Genomic DNA, 22272 nt, shown 5'->3' with positions numbered 1-22272 from the left:
AGAAACTCGCAGGCAGTTTCGACTTACATTAGCTGTTTAAGTTTAATTACTAATGTTAACTAGCATTTTAGTTAGCAATAATTAGCCTGTGCCTATGTTATCTCCTTACATATACCTACGCTCTCTGTCTCTGTAAGATTGGGAATGATTGAGATTTCTCTTGGCACAGCTACCAGAAGACTTCCAACTTTCAGACAGGTTGCTCACGTCACATTTACGTCGTCTCTCTCAGTTGGAGGCTGCACAGTAACGCTCAGCGCTGACTGGTCTCCGTCCCATTGACATATATAAAATGGATCAACAGATCCCGTTGCTCTGGATGGAGACCAGTGAAGGCCATTAGAAGCACTTTTCCGGTGATGGCTGAGCATTACTGCGCAGCCTCCAACTGAGAGAGACGACGTAAATGTGCCGTGAGCAACGTGTCTGAAAGTTGTAAGTCTTCTGGTAGCCGAATATTCCGAATCTTGCAGAGACGGAGAGCGTAGGTATATGTAAGGAGATAACATAGGTACGGGCTAATTATTGCTAACTAAAATGCTAGTTAACATTAGTAATTACACTTAAACAGCTAATGTGAGACGAAACTGCCTGCGTGCTTCTCCTGTACTGTACGGTAATTTCTCTACTGTGCGACAGTAAGTTGCGTGGTTATGACACAATCGTTAGCCTATTTTTACAAAAACGTCTGCTACGGAGCCATAACTTGAGATACAAGGTAATGGAGCCTTTTATACATTGTCGTGTTTCTTTAGAAATAAACAATGGACAATTAGAGTCTTTACACGCTTCAGATGTAAAGTTATTCGCTGTCAAAGTGGCGCCAAAATGAAAGGCAGTCATGGAATGTTAACGGGAGGTGATGGCTTGGTAGCATCAAAATGGCGCCATAGGAGGTTCGCGTTGTAAGGAGAAGCTTACCCCCTTGCTCCGTCCAGAGCAACGGGATCTGTTGGTCCATTTCTTTAACTGTCTATGTTTTCTTTGAACAGAGAGCGCCATCTAGTGAACTCAGCAAATGAAGACAGTGGTTCGCGAAACTAAGAGGGCACTGCTCCTTCTTTGCTGCAGTCAGAGCTGACAAGGAAACTGTATGGAGGATGCAACTTATTTTTGGAAGCAACATCTTTATTTGGAACTAAAATAAACATTTCATGCAGTGAGAAACTAGCTAGTAAAATAGGAAAAGTATTTCTTGTTCCAGAATTTCATCTCAAAAGTAGGGAAAATTATTAGTGATGATTTATCAGTTTACACAGGAGAAATGCCTGGAATATTGTTGGCAGTACAATAGATAGAATACAAGACCATTGAGAGCAGTCATTTCTTCAGACTCCAGCTCGTCATTCAGATAGCAGACCAGATCTTTTGATAGAAGTATCCTACAACAAACATTAGAATTTAAATTATGGCTCATACAGTAAAATCTTTATTGAAAGCAGCGCATATAGCTATCAAAGGAAATTAAATTCCAGACAAGGTTGCAAAAGAGGCTACAAAAACTAATTTACATTGACTTTGCAGTTAGTTTCAGTTAAACAGAGCATTATTAATACAATACGACCAGTCATAGCCTACATGATGTCACAGTAATACATCTATAAATGATTGTCCTTTTTCATTATGAGAGCTTTCACTTTTAAGTTATTTTAACATACTTTTTCATTTGCAGCTAACACGTCTGTACTAAAGTAAACATTTAATTGCAGGCCCTTTACTTTATAGTTTTGGGAACTTTTACTTTTTTATATATTCTTCTGATACTGTTGACTAGACTAATATGCCAACATTTTTGATAAATCTGAAGCAAAACTATCTTCATGCCATAGTTCTTTACTTGGTCAGTATCACGACACAAATGATGTTTACATTAAAGTGCCCATATTATGAAAAAAACACTTATATTATTTAGTGTCTTCGGTGCTTCCACACACATACAAACATTTGGTGTGTGCTAACCACTTTAGCTAATACCACATCAGCTAGCTGTTTCTCCAACTTCGGTCAGTACAAGGCAGGATTAGCCGGGAGACTTCTTCTAAACGAGGGCGCACTTCCAACTTTGCGTGGAATACCTGCAGACGAGGGACATGTAAGTAGGTCTATAGTGTTGTAGCAGTGTTTTGCCATTGAGAACGAGGAGGCTAACCGCTAGCAGCGCTAGCTTCCTGTTCTAGTAGTCCTTACCTAGCTACTGCGCATGTGCGACTCCCAACAAAGATGGGATAGAAGTGTGATGCCTCACTCTGTAGCTAAAACAGAGAGCTCAACACACAGGGTGAAAAGAGGAGCTGCAGCAATGTACAGTACAAGTATTGTATTGTTTGAAAATTAAACCATGTAAACCTATTCTGGTACAACCTCAAAATACAATTATGAACCTGAAAATTAGCATAATATGGGCACTTTAAGAGCTGGTATTTATTTTTAGGGGGCATTTTAGGTATTTATTTTATAGGACAGCTGAAGTCATGAAAGGGGAGACAGATGGGGAATGACATGCAGCAAAGAGACACAGGTCAGATTTGAACCTGCAGCCGCTGCTTTGAAGAGTAAACCTCTGTATATGGGCATGCGCTCTACCAGGTGAGCTACCCAGGTCCCCAAGAGCTGGTATTTATTACAGAAATATTCATCTTCCCAGATGATCCCTTGACGTCTCAAAGTGGCTGTTTCAAAACCTTTCTAGTTAAGCAATTTGATATAAGTCAATTGTGCAACTGTGAGATTGAAGCTATGAATAGAATAAACAAAATGAGACATTACACATTACACAAACATTCACACATTATTTTATTGAAGACGGTGTAGACCATCTTCTTATATACAATTACTTCATAGGAGTCACACTGTCGAACCAGCTGACATGGACCATCAACACCTCACAGCTGGTGAAAAAGGCTCAACAAAGACTCTTCTTCTTGAGAAAGCTGAAACAAGCCAAACTACCATAGAAAAATGCCAGCGCCACAGTGTGGTATACCAGCTGCAGAGCCGCTGAACAGCACAACCTTCATCATGTGGTGAAAGTGGCCCAGCGCATCATCAGGTTGGAGCTTCCAGGACTGGACACAATATGCCTCAATAAACTCAGGAAGAAAACAACCAGCATTCACAAGGACATCGCACACCCTGGTCACTCCCTGTTTGAACCACTGGTCTCTGGCAGAAGGTTTAGGATAATCAAAACTAGAACTAACTGACTGAAGAACAGTTTTTATCCCAGAGCTGTGGCCTCTATCACTCCAAGTCCATAGTTCAACTGATGCTGCTGCTCTTGTCTTGTCCTGTCTTTTATCATTTTAATGTTTTTTAATTCCCCTCCGAGAAGAAAGCCAGACAAAGTTTCATTATGCACTTGTATAATGACAATAAAGGTTCTATATATTCTACCTATCTATTGCTAGCTAGGATTTGGGGTTAAAGGTCTAAAGAAATCCAACTTTAAAGTCTTAACTAGTGCAAAAACTATTTTAGTTGGTATTTATTATTTGCAGAGATGTTTTTGCTCCTGGTTTGGCTCCTCTGTGTCCGTCCTCTGATTTTTCTGTCTCGCTCCTTGTCAGGGTTAGACAGTTTCCTCAGCAACTCTACAACAGAAAGGTTGGATTTAAATGGTGAACATGGGTTTGACCGACAGGAGGCCTCAGAGAGCCACTTAAAGTATGCCGGTTGGTCAGCACTGTTCAGTTTCAGTCATGAAGTTGCTGCTTGATGCTTTTTGTTACCAGTTAACTCAGGATGACTCTGGCTGGAGTTGTTTAGGAGAGGCATATATTTCCGACATCCAGTATCGTCATCTCCTGAAGGGAAGTGAGGTCATGAACTTTCATGAGTGATAAAACAGCTGGACAAGAGTTTGTCAGACATTTTCCCCATTAAACAAAAGTAAATACACTTGTAGTTACTGTAGAATACCTCCATGAGCAGCCAATCAAGAGTTTAAACTACTATATCCTCCAAAATGAACATATAATATACTTTTTTACATCATCTATCTGTATATTGGGGGGGAAACCATACACAATTCAACTAAGTTCATACTTTTACATTTACCTCCCAAAACTATAATTAGGATTGTGATATGATAAATTATATATATATATATATAGTCAGTCAAACATGTATGTTAATTCTGAACCTAAAAAAGCACCATCATATCATTTGTACGTGCTGTAACTGTAACAAAATGTATCAAAACTGGCCAGTACAACTTGTTCTTTTCCAAATTATAAAATATTTTCTAAACTTGGCATACTCACGGCATACTCGTAAGAGGACGTAGTATTGTCTCTCTGTCAGCACACTGCTGGCCAGAGCCTCACTTTGCTGCTTCCCCTCCAGGTTCATCACTCTACCACTGCTTTCCATCAGGTCCACACACTCTGCAGGATCAATTGTATGTTGTTGTTTTTTATATAACACTTAACATAAAAATGTTTTATACAGGGCCTAAAATTTACACCTGACCACGTGCTAAATGCAGGTGAATTTTGACATTGCAGAATGGCTGGTAAAAAGCCTGTGTGGCCAGTGAATTTTGCACCTGCCACAGTGGCTGGTGGCCAAAAAAAGTTAACTTTAGGCAATGCTTACAACCAAAAATAGAGGAAAATAGTGAATTGGTGTGTCAGACAATATATATATATATAAGTAACTGACATTAAGTCCAAACCACTAGCCATGTTTCTGAGAGCTGTTCAGTACCTTTGAAGTCAAGACCACACCTCTCCTTTAAATGATGGATGAAGTGTATCAGCTTACAGTTGAGATTTAACATTTCCATCCTGTTGTCTGTGAGGAAAAAACATCTACTCAATATGTAACATTGCACATTAAACTTTGCACTTTGATCATTTCATAATGGAAGTTTATTCTCCCTGTATTCAGGCAACAAACATACTAAATGTTGATTTCTAAGCAAAGCAACCATTTGCCACCACATTTAATATATTTTGCAAAGTTTTCAACTCAAATAAAATAATCAAACTTCAAATGCCAGGTTTAATCCTGTTCTACATAAAAAGTGTCATTGGTTGACATTTTCTCTACTTGAAAAGCAGCGAGAACATAATATATCGAGGAACGTTACTAACCTCCGAACAGGATAGTGACAAACATTTTCTGGTCCTGACTGCAGTTAAGCTCCACTAGTACTGCCGCTAACAGTTCACGGCATCTCTTTATTCCAGACGTTTGGACTGCACACAAGTGCAACAATAAAGGCTGTTAAATCAGTGTTGTGGTCCACACTTTGCGACAAAACTCTGAGGGAGAGGCTGTCTGGACTGGCCTGCATAATGTAGTGATGGTAAACACACACACACACGCACACACACACACACACACACACACACACACACACACACACACACACACACACACACACACACACACACACACACACACACACACACACACACACACCTCTTTTGCATCCTCCTCCTCTTTTTCTCTTTTCAAAGCTGAAGCCTATAAATGAAGGGACAAGGGGCTGCTGTTGCATGTATCCATGGAGTCTCCACACACAGACTGGCGCTCTGGACTTAATAGCTACTTCTTGGACAGTGATGTCAAGATTGACTGAAAAAGAGCTTTATTGTTTCCCACCTCAGATTGGAACTAAGATTGGAATAGTTCCTGAATTGGAAAAATGGTGCCAGTACCCTAATTCAGCAGTTGCATGACATGATCATAGCATGTGTCTTGGATATATTTATATTCAGACGTACTGTATATCTTGTAGGGGTGACCCCGAATAGTCGACTATTCGACCGTTCGATCTGACCTGATTCGATTGCCAATCTCACTGTCAAATCGTGGCAGTGTCTGAAAATGTGGCTATGAAACAGGATCATTCTATTCGTGCTTTAATGGGGTGCTGAATGTTTTTTTTAATTTTCTGTGTAATTGCTTTTTTTCTGTCTATTTTGTATAAATACCAGCCTATTAATAATACTGTTAATATTGGGCGCCTGGGTAGCTCATCTGGTAGAGCAGGCACCCATATGCAGTGGCTCAGTCCTTGACACAGTGGCTCAGGGTTCAAGTCCGACCTGTGGCCATTTGCTGCATGTCTTCCCCCGTTGCTGTCCTACCTATTAAAAACAAGGCTAAAATGGCCAAAAAAAAATAAAAAATAATAATAATACTGTTAATATCAATTGGAAGTAAGGGTACTCATGCGGACAAAAATTAGAAGTGTCGGTACTCAGTAGCTTACTTATGAGTACTAGCCCATTTCAGGCACTGGAGTGGAACTAAGAAATTTATTTGCTAACCCAACACTGTTTCTACTCTACTTACCTATGAATTGAGAGTTTAATCCAGTTTTGATCTTTGATTCATAATTTACTAAAGAGGGACAACTGGAATCACTATTATCTCCAAATTTACAATGTGTAGCCTAATCATTGAGTGCTTAAATGTTTGAGAACCACCAACTACTTTAAAGCGACTATAATCAACATTTTTATGTAACAATGTATCAAATGACAATGTAAAAAAAAATCACACAGTGATGATCCTACAGAGATCGCCTGAATCTGCAGCTCCTCTCAGCTTTACAGAGCTTTACAGTGAGTTTCAGTTCATCGTTAGCTGTCCGGTCCAGCACCAGCGACTGCCTCTCTAAGGAAGGCAGCGAACAAACTAGTTTGGAGTTTACAACTAGCGGACTATTAGCAGAGAACATTAGAGATAAAAACTGGCAAGCTAGCTAGCTAGCTAGCTAGCAAAGCAAAAGTACAAAACAACAGTTTAGTTTTTGCGGCAGTGAAAAAAGATGCCAAGTGTGAAAATAGCCTACGGGTTAGTGTAATATGTTTTAGCAGAGGCATATTTTGAGTTCTGGCATTGGGCTGGTTTTATTGGGTGTTGGGCTGGTTTTGGGCTGGTTTTATTGGCCGCTGGGCTGATTTTGGGCTGCTTTTATTGGCCATTGGGCTGGTTTTGTCATACAGACCTGGCAACCCTGGGCTGTAGCTTCATATTTGCTGTACAATACTCAGCAAGAAAGCAAAAAAGCATTTTTCCCCAAAAAAAATCTAACTATGCCTTTAATATTAAATATTGATTAGAGCAACTTTAAACAACATGATTGCAAACAAATAGACATGTTTATAGTTCCTTTGCGATGCCAATTAAGTTTTCTTACTAGATCTCCAGTAGAACTGTAATAGCCTAAAGTTCTGAATCATACCCTTCAAATGACCTGCTGAGGAGACAAGATGTAGCCACAAAGGACAGCAGCAGAGCAGGAGGCCTCGGGAGGTCTCTGTGTTGAATCTTTAAAAAGCACTTAAGACCCCAGGGAAAGCTTTAAAAAAGAAGTGGGCCCTTCACCCTGTAACCTGAACTCACAGGGGAATTGTGATAAAAGCTGTGAAAATAAAGAACTCCAAAGATAGTCTGACTGCTTTATCAACCATTTCTCAGAATGAGCAAACCAGATCTCCAACTCAGGTCTACAGACTTCCAGATCTGATATTAAACATGACCGTGCCTGGTGGGAAGCCTGGAGCTGCTCCAACAGCTACTGAGTCATGACTGGGCCATTGTGGCCATTGGTAAATGCAAATACAGAAAGTACATTTGAAAATGTAAAGGGATTTATTTAAAGACAGGACTTTGTGCTTGCCTGTAGGTGATAACCATAGACGTAGTGGACGTAGCAGCAGTGACGTCACCCATTGGTTTGTGGAGTGCCGTTTTAAAGTCTCGAGTTTGGCAATTTGACCATCGCCATCTTGGAATTTTGAAACTGGACGTGATGATTTTTGATGAAAGGGTGGAGCTGGGGAGGATGATTCAGCCAAGCCAGTGTTGTTTATGGTTGCACTGGTGCTGCGCTAAGCTAAACGCTGACTAGGGGAAGCCGATTTTGAACACTTCTGAAGCGAGTCATCCAGTGGAGATTTACTGTCGGGTAAACACAGACCTCCGGGTACCGGCAGCATTCATTTGCATGTACGACGGTACAGAAAATCGGTAGACTTTCCCTTAAGTTACTAGTTAACGCTAGTGGTAGCTAGCTAGCTTGGTTGGCAGAATGCTGAACAAGACGCTTTTAGGCGACAAAAATGTTCCAATTTACTTTGATGAAGTGAAAACACAGTGATACGATCGTCACCACGACAAACACAGACGACGCCAAAAACAAGTTCACGGCTATTTTAGTGTACACAGTGCCATGGATACGCATTGCTAAGGCTCTGTCATGATTGACAGGTCAGCGTATAGCCACACCTTAAAGCATTCCCTGCTTTACCGTCAATTTTTAAATAAATTACATTTTAATTAAATGAATGGGACTATAATTTACAAAATGAAAATCATGCTGTACTGAAGAAGACATGAAACTACCGATTGAGACCAAAAACTCATCATGAAAATGTTTACTGAGAAGTATGGTCATTTTTTCATAGACTTCTATGTAATCTGACTTCTGTGGAGTGGAGTCTCCCCTTGCTGGAAATTAGATAGAATGCAGGTTTAAGGCACTTCCACATTGGCTTCATTTTCAGACCGGGTAGTTAATTATTTTTACAGTCTATGGTGATAACACAGAAGCAACAGCTGTGCTGTCATGACAAATAAAAAACAGAACTTCTTCCTTGATTTAAATCTAAAATATAATCATTTACAATCTTCTTACAATTATTTCCCACCATTCATCAAACTCAAAAGTCGACACTTACATGAATATAAGTCAAGTCACATTGTCACACTGAGCAAACAAAAACACAAGGTTACATTTCAGCATTACATTACCCATTTTTAAACATGTGAACCATGACATTGCTATTGACACAAACATTAACCAATCTGTCACTGGTGAAAGTACTGTTTTTATTGTTTTAGTCCAATTAGAACCCATTAATTTTATGTCGGAATGCACATAGATCTATGCCATGAAGCTGAATTACAATGTAAGAGAAAGGAGTAGGTCAAATGTCACATTTGTTTAACTTTCTCTAAATAAGTGTGCACTTTGCTAAGCAGGTCGATGACGCTGTCTCTACACCATGCAGGTCTTCAGGACGGACTGAATCTAAAAATGGTGCAAATGATGGTGCAATACTGCATAAAAAGTGAATCCTTTGCCCATGATCCATGGCAGTGGTATAAAGTGACATCCATCTGAGTGCATTTATATCCACATCCCTGAAAAATTTAAAAGTGTACCAATAACTTAATAATAACCCATTCAGAACAGAAATGGCAGGAGGAAAGCATTCACACACTATGGTATATTATTTCAACCTGCAATTAAACAAAGTTGGACATCCTAAAAACAGGCTACAATTAATGTTTTTTTTCATTCTTAATTTTTTAAGAGAGTAAGAGGTCCATACTATCCCTTCTCTCAATATTGGCTAAGCTTTGGTGGGTCAGACAATTTCACTGGTAACATTTGTATTGACCTCTAGGTGTTCGCAAAGAGAAGGCAAAAGCATTTAGAAATATTGTTTGTTGAAATGAATGCAGAGCCCTTTGTGATGTGTGAAGTGTCTGCACCTTAGTCAATGGCTCCGTCGATTTAAACCACTCGTAAGCAGCAAAACCTATTTGGGCCATTAGCATTGCTTTCAGACGTTTAGTCTGCTTTAAATTAAAAAGTCACTGTGTTTAAATAGTGCTGACAGTTTCTCATGGCAAGTCAAGGAGATTAAGGTTATTTCGGTGACATATGTTGTCCATTATCCGTTCACAGTGCTCCCATTTCCATTGCACATCAGGACTTATCCCGATCCTATGTGAGCTGCTGCTGAGCTAACATTGACATGTTACTCCTGAATAGTAGTGAATCTGCATGGGTCAGGACACCTTTGCCAGCTCACGAAGGCTCGTTCTGTCCTGCTTGTTAAACAGGAATGTGTCCTTGGCAGAGCCCAGATTCTGTTTGCCCTTATCCTCCACGACTTCTGGTCCAGCGAAGTCATGCTGCTGCTCCGCATAATGTAGATGATGGCCTATGGGGATTTTAGTCAGCAGTGGACAAGGGCCCATCTTAGAACAGTGGGAGATGATGACTGACAGAGGGGGGCGGGATACTGTCACCAGACTGCCACCTACTGGAGAGACATGAGTAGGGCAGCGGCATGAGCTTTCACAGCTACTGCTGCTACTGCTGTGTTCAGGGAAAAGGTCAACGCTTAGGCCGTTTGCCTTGAGTCTGATGGAGTCGGTGATGCTGTTTTGAGTGTAGTTGTGCTGACTGCTGCCTCTTCCAAACAGCTCCTGCTGGCCCAGGATGTGGCGGCGGATAATCTTACGGAAGGTCTGTCGGAACTCCCGGATGCGGTAGGCGTAGATGAAGGGGTTGATCACAGAGTTGGCGTGGGAAAGAATAATGGCCACATACATGATCCAGGCCGGAGGACGATCACACAGAGGGCAGAAGAGGGTGAAGCAGTTGATGATGTGTAAAGGCAGCCAGCAGACTGCAAACAGCCCCACGATGATGGCCAGAGACTTGGCAGCCTGGACCTCTTTCTGCAGCGTTGAGCGCGACTTCTCTCCATGAACCACTTTGACCTCCATCAGCTTGAGCTGGTGGCGAGCAGCCATGAAGATACACAGGTAGATGGCTAGCATCAGCACCAGGGGAATCAGTACACAAGCCAAGAAGTTGAAGTAGACCATATACTCCATGACCACCACCCCCTCAAACAGGCACCTCATCAGGCCGGGCGCGCAGGTGCTGTTGCTGCTCTCAGACGGCTTGTGCCAGCCCATCATGGGGGTCAGACCGATGATGATAGACAAAACCCAGCAAATGGCGATGATACCTTGGGCCCGCTGGCCTGTTACCAAGCTGTTGTACCTGGAGAGGGAGACGATACAAACATCAGAGACTGTCCTCCCCCAAAAAACTCCCCAATAAATCGATTGTTCAAGCAGCAATTTTAACTCATATTTATGTTTATAGTGATGGCACCTTCTAGTGGCTGTAGTAGTTATGACGGGAGAAAAGCAGGAAGTAAGGTGACAAAGTATAAGAGTGCCAAATAAACAAACACAGGACCTTCTCTGTAGATGCTAAATCAGACCCGATACACATCTCAATGTCAACACCTAAGCATGCTGTGCAGGCGTCAACACTTGAGCTTCCCGTCCGTCATTGCAATAAAAGACTGACTGTAACGGAGTATAGTGGCACTTTCTACCGGTATGAATCTCCAATAAATACTTCTAAACCAAACACTACACAATTGAACATGTTCCAACAGGAATGTGATCTGAAATTGGGGAGAAATTGTTAACAACATCCATTGGCAACCAAGAGTGTAAAAGTGTTGACTGGTGTTAACGCCTGCGCAGTATGCTTGTGTGTTGACGTTGACACGTGTATCAGTAGTTTTCTCTGGACCCCTGCCAAACCTGATCAGCGATGACATGTACAGCCGCATGTCATCCTTCCACCGCTGGTTGTCATGGGTGGTGCCCAGCTAATGATGTGGGCTACATAGATAACTGGAGGGAGTTCCGGGGAAAGCCCAGTCTGATTAGGAGAGACAGCATTCATCCCACTTTGGATGGAGCCGCTCTCATATCAAGAAATCTGACCGAGTCTATTATCGATCATAAACCATGACAACCCAAGGTTGAAATCAGTAATCAGAGGTGCAGTGCTACGTGGTTCTCTGTGCTTCCGTTGGAGCAGTCGCCCAATCATAGTCCCATAACCACGGGGTCTGTCCCCCAACTCAGATCAGTTAAATCAAAGGTAAACAAAAGAGGAGCTATATTTAAGAACCTAATTGGAATTAAAACTACCACTGAAATGATAGAGCAAAATTAGATGTGGACTATTAAATATTAGATCTCTGTCTTCTAAAGCAGTGCTAACCCTTGTGCTGGCATATGGCATTGAAATTGAAGATTTAATAGTATTTACGCAGAATCCTTTATTATCAGACCATTCTTTAATAACTTGTCATGGGTGGTGCCCAGCTAATGATGTGGGCTAATGATGTGGGCTACATAGATAACTGGAGGGAGTTCCGGGGAAAGCCCAGTCTGATTAGGAGAGACAGCATTCATCCCACTTTGGATGGAGCCGCTCTCATATCAAGAAATCTGACCGAGTCTATTATCGATCATAAACCATGACAACCCAAGGTTGAAATCAGTAATCAGAGGTGCAGTGCTACGTGGTTCTCTGTGCTTCCGTTGGAGCAGTCGCCCAATCATAGTCCCATAACCACGGGGTCTGTCCCCCAACTCAGATCAGTTAAATCAAAGGTAAACAAAAGAGGAGCTATATTTAAGAACCTAATTGGAATTAAAACTACCACTGAAATGATAGAGCAAAATTAGATGTGGACTATTAAATATTAGATCTCTGTCTTCTAAAGCAGTGCTAACCCTTGTGCTGGCATATGGCATTGAAATTGAAGATTTAATAGTATTTACGCAGAATCCTTTATTATCAGACCATTCTTTAATAACTTGTCATGGGTGGTGCCCAGCTAATGATGTGGGCTACATAGATAACTGGAGGGAGTTCCGGGGAAAGCCCAGTCTGATTAGGAGAGACAGCATTCATCCCACTTTGGATGGAGCCGCTCTCATATCAAGAAATCTGACCGAGTCTATTATCGATCATAAACCATGACAACCCAAGGTTGAAATCAGTAATCAGAGGTGCAGTGCTACGTGGTTCTCTGTGCTTCCGTTGGAGCAGTCGCCCAATCATAGTCCCATAACCACGGGGTCTGTCCCCCAACTCAGATCAGTTAAATCAAAGGTAAACAAAAGAGGAGCTATATTTAAGAACCTAATTGGAATTAAAACTACCACTGAAATGATAGAGCAAAATTAGATGTGGACTATTAAATATTAGATCTCTGTCTTCTAAAGCAGTGCTAACCCTTGTGCTGGCATATGGCATTGAAATTGAAGATTTAATAGTATTTACGCAGAATCCTTTATTATCAGACCATTCTTTAATAACTTTCGAACCCGACTATACAAAATTAGATAAAAGCTTCTACACTAGATGCCTATCTGACAGTGCTATAGCTAAATTTAAGGAAGATATTCCAACAGCATTTAATTCAATGCCGTGCCTTAATATAACAGAGGACTCTTATGTTAACTTTAGTCCCTCCCAAATTGATAATTTTGTAGACGGTGCTACGGCCTCGCTACGGACAATAAAAGAAGATGATGAAGCAAAGGAAACTAGCACCTTGGTATTACTCTCAAATTCGCAAATTAAAACAAACCTCGCGAAAACTTGAAAGTAAATGGCGTTCCACCAATCTGGAAGAATCTCGTTTAGATTGGCAAGACAGTCTGAAAACATATAGGAAGGCCCTCAGAAATGCCAGATCAGACTATTACTCATCACTAATAGAACAAAAAAACAACCCAAGGTTTCTTTTCAGTACTGTAGCCAGGCTGACAGAGTCACAGTCTATTGAGTTATCTATTCCTATAGCTGTGAGTAGTGACAAATTCATGAGCTTCTTTAATGATACAATTATAACAATTAGAGATAAAATTCAACACCTCTTGCCCTCAACTTTTAACGGTTCACCTTTAAATGCAGGACCGCTAGAAAGAACGACAAGACCTGACATATACTTAGACTGCTTTTATCCTATAGACCTTCAACAATTGTTAAAGGTCTCTTCAGCTAAGCCATTTACCTGTCTCTTAGACACCATCCCAACGAGGCTACTTACAGAAGCGTTACCCGTGGTTAACACTTCATTACTAAATATGATCAATATGTCTTTATTAACAGGTTATGTACCACAGTCATTTAAAGTAGCTGTGATAAAACCTCTTCTGAAAAAACCCACCCTCGATCCTGAGGTCTTAGCCAACTATAGACCTATATCTAATTTTCCCTTTCTCTCCAAGATCCTTGAGAAGATAGTCGCTAATCAGTTATGTGACTTTCTACATAGCAATAGTTTATTTGAGGACTTTCAGTCAGGATTTAGAATGCATCATAGTACAGAGACGGCACTGGTGAAAATTACGACCTTCTAACTGCTTCAGACAAAGGACTTGTCGTCATACTTGTCTTACTAGATCTTAGTGCTGCATTCAACACTATTGACCATACCATCCTGTTACAGAGACTGGAACATTTAGTTGGCATTAAAGGAATCGCACTATGCTGGTTTAAGTCCTATTTATCTGATCAATCTCAATTTGTTAATGTTAACGATGAATCCTCCAGGCACGCTAAAGTTAGCCATGGTGTTCCACAAGGCTCAGTGCTTGGACCAATTCTATTCACCTTATATATGCTTACTCTAGGCAATATTATTAGTAAACACTCAATTAACTTTCACTGTAATGCGGATGACACCCAATTATACCTATCAATCAAGCCAGATGAAACCAGTCAGTTAGCTAAACTTCAAGCATGCATTAAATATATAAAATCATGGATAAAATGTTCTGATGTTAAATTCAGACAAAACCGAGGTTATAGTGCTGGGTTCTAAACACCTCCAAGTAGTTTTTGTGGCTAAACCCAACCAAACTGCAACGTTAACATGTTTAAATACTGCCGTTATGTACTCTGGTTTACAGCTAGGGGTGCTAATTTATGAACCGCTCCTGTGGGTCGTATTAGGGGCTAAGAATAAACGACCGATATCATTGGAATGTTTGGAGGACTTGTTGAAACATCAAACATCAGCTCTGTTTGTTAGCTGAGAACTCATGTCTACAGTCATTATAAAAAAGTTTCCAACAATTATCTAATGTTAGATATGAGACTGTACACTGTCATTGATAGTCTTTTGTATACAGTATATGAAGTTCCTCCTCGACTTATAATTTGATTAGCTAATTGTTCTGACTTATTATGCCGGAACTAAAAGAGAAACAAACAAAGTTCTCGAAAGGAAGAGTCTATTTTGAGTATGTCTGTGTGGGAGAGCAGCTGAGTTATTTGGCTTGTTTCTATCACATTCTTGAGATGTTGAAGTGCAAAGGTTAATGCTGCGAAAACAATCCCCCCCTCCCGTCAGGGATGCAAAAAAACTTGTTGTCATTAGAGGACATTAAAGGATTAAATGTCTGGAGACATGCTATCCATGCTAATTTGAATGCTAAATATAACATGAGGTTAATCTTAAACAGTCTAAGAAGCATTGTGTTTTTTGCCAAATTTCACAATATAAAAACACAGTCTGTATAAGCAATTACAGCACAATTCATTTGATTGCTCCAGGGGGGACACGGCCTCGTGGGAGACGCCATTTCTGGACACGCTTATTCAGCCAAGACTTTCTGGTTCAAATGTCACGTCTTTACTGATGAATAGAAATTAAATATGAACTTTTATTGGGATACCTTTGGTGGTTTTTAATGCAGTTATAAATGTTTATGAATGAATAATAGGCCCTGTAGCTAATGTTAATCCACCCACTGGACAGACAGTGGAGCTCTTTCTCTAAAAGGCTGGTTCAGCTTCACTGTCACAAGGGCTGATACAGAAATAAGTCTTTACAACACCTCTGTCCAACCTTCCATATTGTGATTTTGCACATACATATTCTCCCACTCTACCATCTCATCATTACTTAAATATACTTAAAATATATATCGTATTTTATCCTCTGTTTTTATTTTATATTTTAGTAGTAGTGGTTCAGTATATTCATAGTGTATTGTATTTTATTCTTAAAGTTAGTATTCTATTATATTTCTAGAGTTTGCTGAGGTTTTTCTTGTATTCTGTATTGAGCTACTTTAATTTATATTATTTGATTTTCTTTCGATATATATTTTCACGTGCAATGCCTGGATAACTGGCTAGTGTAACATAAGAATTCCCAATTTATGGTCAATAAAGTACATCTATCTATCTATCTATCTATCTATCTATCTATCTATCTATCTATCTATCTAATACCTCATTAATAAAGGGTTTTTATTCCATCAGGTCTGCAGTTGTACATGTTCTCAATATGGATTTGTTAAACTGATTTTAGTCCAAGTGATCAAGTCAACTTTTTTGTCAACCTGAAAAGTGAAAATTATCTTACAAATGATCTATAAAGCATTACTAAATTATTGATTAACCAATAGCAAAGCCACTTCTTACAACCCCCTTTATTAATGTTGTCTTCTTATAAAAAGAACCAAAACCTCACTGCATAAGAGCTACTCACATCCCTTGGGCTCACTGACCTGAGCGGTATCTTGATTGCAATGTAGCGATCTATAGCGATGGCCAGTAGGCTGAAGATGGAGCTCTGTGTGAGAACCAGCACGAAGCAGGCAATGAACAGGCAGCCATAGAAGTTAGAGCAGAAGCCGGTGCTGATGACGATGGCAAAGGGAATGGCCAGGACGCCCACGGCGATGTCAGCCACCGCCAGCGACACCACGAAGAAGTTGGTGATGCTCTGCAGGTTGCTGTTGAGGCCCACGGCCCAGCAGACCAGCACATTGCCCAGCACAGAGAACACAGCAATCAGCAGCTCTAGGACGATGTAGAAGGAGGAGGCGATGGGGTCTTCCGGCATGGTGAGACAAACGGCGAGCTCACTGATGAAGAAGGAGGAAACCTCGCCTCAACGACCATAGCTGCAGCCTGGCAGCCGCTGAGCTTAGCCTCCGCACCTCCAACACTTTCAGAAACATCCACCAGACTCTCCCAAGCAGCTGTGGTACCTCCTCAACACCTGCTCGGCTCAGAAAGCTGGGAAAAAAAGGTTTATTTAACTTTAGATGGAGCTGTCATCTCTCCTAACTGCGCACACAGGACACAGTCGCCTCCATCCACTCCTGGTAAAACGCTCCTCTGCTGTCCTCTCCCCTCAGCGCCTTCCCCTCAGGGCCTTTTTCCCATGAACTTCTCGAGGGGCTGAGATGATGCCAACAATGCACATCACTGGAACATTATGTGGCTAAAGAGGTGCAAAAGTGGAAAAGAGGAAATGCTTTTACAATTAAGGAAGTGCATTTCAGCAGACACAGACTTTCATCAGATGTGGTTTAGAGCAAGTCACAAGTGTTGCAGGACTATGTCAATATCTCCCTCTGCTAATACTCAAGGGTGAAACTCAATCTTGTTTTTAAATTCAATAATTTCTTCCTTTTAAAAAGCACTACAAATAAATGTCTCACTACAAATAAATGTGTAGGTGGGGTCAACCTGCCTTAAAGAGCTTTTAATCTAAACAATTTCAGACTTCAGGTGGGAATACTTGGGCATTTAAATTCAACGATATATCACCAAAAGCATCAGCTGATTCAAAATAAAGATTTAAATTGTTCATAAACCCACGTTGAGTCTGTGAAAGCGATTATGTCAGTGTTGGTTTCTATGTAGTCAATATTACTCTCAAAGTTAGAACACTTTTGTTTTCTTCACATGAGAGATTTCTGTGTTTGTGTTTTAAGTAGGCAGAGCTCAGTTGGAGAATGGTGATGACACATATCTGTTCACCAATTAGGATTTAGCGACGCTTGAATCTGAATGTGCGTTGTGGGGTTGTTTGTTTATGTTGCCAACATACATCCATCCATCCGCAGGGGCAGCAGCTCCAGCAGGGGACCCCAAACTTCCCTTTCCCGAGTCACATTAGCCAGCTCTGACAGGACAGGGTGGAGATATAATCCCTCCACCTAGTCCTGGGTCTTCCACAAGGCCTCCTCCCAGCTGGACGTGCCTGGAACACCTCCCTAGGGAGGCACCCAGGGGGCATCCTTACTAGATGCCAGAACCACCTCAACTGGCTCCTTTCGACGCAAAGGAGCAGCAGCTCGGGCGCCTGAGGTAGCTCTCCTGGTAGAGCGTGCGCCCATATACAGAGGCTCAGGCCGCAGGTTTGAATCCGACCTGCAGCCCTTTGCTTGTCATTCCCCATCTCTCTCCCCTTTCATGTCTAAGCTGTCCTGTCACAAATAAAGGCCTAAAATGCCTAAAAAAATAATCTTTGAAAGGAGCAGCGGCTCTACTCTAAGTTCCTCTCGGATGACTGAGCTTCTCACCTTATCTCTAAGGGAGACGCCAGCCACCCTCCTGAGGAAACCCATTTTGGCTGCTGTTACCCTGGATCTCGTTCTTTCAGTCATGACATGTTGCCAACACTGTCAGTCATATCTGATCAAACCACACCCTCACGGTCCTGATAAAGCAGGTTAGCTGAATTTGTATGTGTTAATAATAAATAATAATTAAGGGTGTTTTTTCCCAACCTTAACTTTGATTATTGCTTATGTAGTCATAAACACTTAACGTATTAGAGGAATAGTTTTAAATGATGACTACATGTAATGTGAAAGGCGTCAACCGTATTGGCAAAAATAATTAAAGCTCAACTCTGCAAAGCATTGGAGCACCTTTTTGGTTTTAAGACCCTCAATACCGTTTTAGTTCACTGTCATAGGTTCTTCTTAGCGAAGCCCTTTTTACTTCCATGCTACTTTAGGTCTTCAGGGCATTTTTAAGTGTAATTCTTAGAAGTCTGAGAAATGTGTGTGGTCTATCCTCAATAAGTGAATTACAAGATTGTTGGATATCTGTGAGTCATTGGCCATAAAAGGCTCAACAAACAGAAATCTGCTGTTTTTGTGGGGCTGAACTCTCTCCAAGGGAATGTTTCTAGAGGTTACGTCGAGTTTTCAGAGATAACAGCTGTGCTGGAACACAGAGGTCTTTGCTCTCTGAGGCAGGGTTTTCCCTTTGGGTTGGATGAGACCTTTTTACTGAGACTTGTTATTTCAAGGTTGATAGTTATCAGTAGGTTTATTTCGTCCATTCTATTTGACTTACAAATAAAGTTTTTGTTTGTCTCTTTCCTCTAAACCCTGGGTATTCATTTGTCTTGATGTGTGGTGTTATATTGCAGTGTATTATAATGTTTGATGCAGCAGCGGCTTGTCCAAAACAAAAATCCCAGAGGACAGTAAAGGAAATAATGAATCTCTGAAAACTACAGCAGTGACTCTCCCATGCTAGCAATGCATCCAAAATAACAAGCTGTCCTGAGATGGAATTATGACATACATCAGGGAACCTCCAGGGAGTTATAGTGAAACAAGGGACGATGAGGTATTTCTTAAGGACAGGCTTTGGATCACATTAGCATCTTTAGCACATGAATTTTGCTCAGAAATTTAAATTTAAAAGACTTGTAACTCATGATTGAAATGTTTTGTACATTTGGTAAGTGAATTAAGGATTAAAATACCATTTACTTAATTTGCCTCAAACCCTGCTACAGCTTCACCAAGAAAACAACAAATGACCTGATCATTCCCCCATCACATTTGAAAGCAAAAATCCAAAGGGGGTCCGTGGTCTAATTTGTGTCATTTTAGGGATCCTTGATGTGAAAAGGTTTTGGGAACCACTTAGAGCTGCAAAGATTAATCGGTTAGTCGATTGGTTGTCAACTATTAAATTAATCACCAGCGTTTTTGATAATTGCTTAATCGGTTTAAGTCATTTCAAGAATTCTCTGATTCCAGCATCTTAAATGTGAATATTTTCTAGTTTCTTCACTCCTCTGTGACAGTAAGCTGAATATCTTATATTTCTTATATATATATATACATACATACATGATACACTTCCCTCTGTCTACTTGGACCCATGGTCAGATTAACACACTTGTATGCCCTTGGGCCAAATTGTGCAGTAGCTGTGTGGCCCACCTGCGTGTAATAACTTAGATAATGCATTCATATGCAACATTTACATGTTGACACGGGGCCGGCAACATCACCAAGCAGACAAGACAAGGTAACAACCTGCCTTAAAGAACCTTATCATTTTAATTTGATATTGTACTTTCGTCGTCCATACTGCAAAGCATCAGATCACCACAAACCAACTGACACATTCATAGGGCCTTAGGGGCCTCTGACGCTGTAGTCCAGCCCAGTTTGAACTCACACAAATAGATTTTTTTGTCATATTTTTTTCACCTTTTGTCACCTTCTTCATATGTCAATTTTGCATCTAAAGAGTCTCTTCTCCTTTTAAATCTCAAGACGTGAAAAGGTTTTAGCTTTTGCTCGCTTCATCTACTGATCTATTAATGACTTAAATGAGACTTGATGTGCTCTCAGCCTTGACTTGTTCTGGACCCACTTTAGACCTGGATGATTCAAACATGACTTAGCCCAACTTTGGAACTGACTCAGCCTTAACCAAGATGTCTCGGTAAATGTAGGCTTGAAAATGCAGTTGATTATAAGACACCAACCGGGCAAAGTGGGCAACTGCCCCAGGCTCCATGGCCCCAAAAGCCCCAGGATTATTACGTGTCGATTGATTTTTGGTATTTTTATTAATTGCAATTTTGTTACAGCATTATTGTTCCATTATTACTCAATCGGGTAACACTTTACAAAAGGGTAAACAGGGGAACAAATGAGGAACTATCTGCTAGTAAACCATTACATAATGAGCAACTCCTATTTCCTATATTCAAGTCAAGACCGAGTCCAAATGAGAGACAGTCAAGGTCAACAATTTTACTTAAGTCACATAAAGCTGAAGTGAAACTTTACATTAGATGTTGGGTCCTTTTTATTCGGGTGTAACAAGAACATTCTGGATTACTGATGGAAAATGTAGCCTACCATTTAACAAGCAACACAGGTAACACTAAAAACTGACATGTTCACATCTTTGAACTTATTACTTGTCCTGAACAACCCATAGTACAAAGTGCTCGCTGACATTGTGTCTGTGGCCAAAATGAAAATGATTGATGCCTGATGATTGACTGAGGCCTATGACGCAGCCAGGCACATAGTGAGGACCAATAGGCTACCAAAGCCCGTTCTAGATGGATTATGAAACCAATACCTGTTTTCTGAACAAGCACTCGTCATCAATGGTTTTGTTTTGAGGAGGAAGTTACTTTTAGAAAAAAGCATATAGGCCTAGTGCTGGACTCGGTCGAGACCAACTAGAATATTTGCCGAGTCCAATGGCCGAGTCCGAGACAAGACCAAGTCCAAATACCAACGAGTCCAAGTCTGAGACAAAACAAACAAACAAACAAGTACTACAGCCCTGGTGAATTGTCTTCAGGTTCATTCCTGCTGGCTTTAGTTCTTACAGATGAGGAAACCTAACACCCAGAGTAGGACAGCTTTTTACCAAACATGACTTGACCGTGTTCCTCACACATTTACCACATTCTCTCTGTCTGATATGCTTCACACGCAGCTCTTGTTGGTTGGTCTGCACGCTGTCTGTGCACTACCATGTTAGATATGATATAGCCTATTATAAAGGCACCATAACATGTTAAGATCGCATGCATAAAGTCTGACGAAATCATAGGCTATTACATTTAAACACTCAAAAATCAGGTTATTGAATTCATGCATATATATATATATATATATATTTTTTTTTTTTTTTTTACAATTAAAATGACTCACTTGTTGTTGTTTTTTTGATGTCCACTCGGCAGAAAGTAGATTTCCGACAATGATAACATTTTGTAAGATGAGTCGATAAAGACACGCTCGACCTAAAAATACCACGCAAAGGACGGTTTTCACTTCCCACTGAGCGACAAGTGTGACACTTCTTCAATGTAGGCTACAAGGCGCCTGATCACATCACCATGCTGGGTAAGTCCGGGAAATAAAAACACACTCAAAGTCTGATCAATTTCTTACGCTCGCGTCAGGAGAACTAACATCGCTTCTCCTGTGAATGACTTCAGACAGATGAGATCCCTCACTCACTCTCTTTCTCTCTCTCTCTCGCTCTCACTCTCACACAGACACACACACACACACACGCGCACACACACACACACACACACACACACACACACACAGACACACAGACACACACACACACACAATGAAACATATTGCGCCTGATGGTAAGCGTGCTTCCTTTCCGTGGGCGGATCAGTTAAGATCCCTGTTGTGTATACAGTCTTTTGATGACACGTATAAAACTGTATTTGTATTGAAACCTGAGACACGAAGAGGTAATCCAGTTTATCCACACTGGAACACAACTCAGTGACTGCCAGAGCCATGTCACAGATGTAAATACTGTTTACATGAAATGCACAATTTAATAACCGACAGGATCAATCTGGGTGTGGGAAGTGAAAGAGCAGCACTTGCCCCTCCCTCATTTCCACCACTGATCAGACAGTGGTTGTACTGGGCAGCCTCCAGGTGGGAATGTGTGCAACTGTGGGAACGTGATCAGGGCATTCCTGCAAAAGAGAGGTTTCCTCTCAAGGAACCTTCCCTGGATAAATAAGAGGTTAAAAAAAAAAAATAATAATAATA

The 22272-nt window shown here is 40.9% G+C and overlaps 2 protein-coding genes across 5 annotated transcripts; both read right to left on the bottom strand.

The window, feature by feature from the left end:
* Positions 1–3427: 3427 nt before the first annotated feature.
* c8h22orf15 (chromosome 8 C22orf15 homolog) lies at positions 3428–5121 on the bottom strand. Its single transcript, XM_078250405.1, has 5 exons — positions 5097–5121; positions 4708–4794; positions 4263–4385; positions 3729–3800; positions 3428–3590 (listed from the first exon to the last, which is right to left on the bottom strand). Exons 1-5 carry the CDS (start codon positions 5119–5121, stop codon positions 3469–3471), a joined length of 429 nt encoding a protein of 142 aa, XP_078106531.1. The 3' UTR covers positions 3428–3468.
* Positions 5122–8615: 3494 nt separating this feature from the next.
* LOC144518045 (adenosine receptor A2b-like) lies at positions 8616–21861 on the bottom strand. 4 transcript variants are annotated; one of them, XM_078250401.1, is made up of 3 exons: positions 21394–21859; positions 16171–16892; positions 8616–10828 (listed from the first exon to the last, which is right to left on the bottom strand). In XM_078250401.1, exons 2-3 carry the CDS (start codon positions 16506–16508, stop codon positions 9820–9822), a joined length of 1347 nt encoding a protein of 448 aa, XP_078106527.1. In that variant the 5' UTR covers positions 16509–16892; positions 21394–21859; the 3' UTR covers positions 8616–9819. The 4 variants fall into 4 exon arrangements, with proteins under 4 accessions (XP_078106527.1, XP_078106528.1, XP_078106529.1 ...); XM_078250402.1 differs by having other exon boundaries at positions 16171–16684; XM_078250403.1 differs by lacking the exon at positions 16171–16892 and having other exon boundaries at positions 21394–21861.
* Positions 21862–22272: the final 411 nt, after the last annotated feature.

Source organism: Sander vitreus, chromosome 5 (assembly GCF_031162955.1).
Source record: "Sander vitreus isolate 19-12246 chromosome 5, sanVit1, whole genome shotgun sequence".
NCBI classification, from domain to species: Eukaryota; Metazoa; Chordata; class Actinopteri; order Perciformes; family Percidae; genus Sander; species Sander vitreus.
The sequence above is the reverse complement of the archived record's forward strand: the minus strand, read 5'-3'. Positions and strand labels throughout refer to the sequence as shown.

Excerpts from the sequence above, each read along its gene's own strand:
- c8h22orf15 (XM_078250405.1), bottom strand. The coding sequence starts at position 5,121 with ATGTTTGTCACTATCCTGTTCGGAG. Across the intron at positions 4,795-5,096 it reads TGTCACTATCCTGTTCGGAG|ACAACAGGATGGAAATGTTA; the intron begins GTTAGTAACGTT and ends TTTTCCTCACAG. Across the intron at positions 3,801-4,262 it reads CGTCCTCTTACGAGTATGCC|ATGACGATACTGGATGTCGG; the intron begins GTGAGTATGCCA and ends TCCCTTCAGGAG.
- LOC144518045 (XM_078250401.1), bottom strand. The coding sequence starts at position 16,508 with ATGCCGGAAGACCCCATCGCCTCCTCCTTCTACATCGTCCTAGAGCTG. Across the intron at positions 10,829-16,170 it reads GCAATCAAGATACCGCTCAG|GTACAACAGCTTGGTAACAG; the intron begins GTCAGTGAGCCC and ends CTCCCTCTCCAG.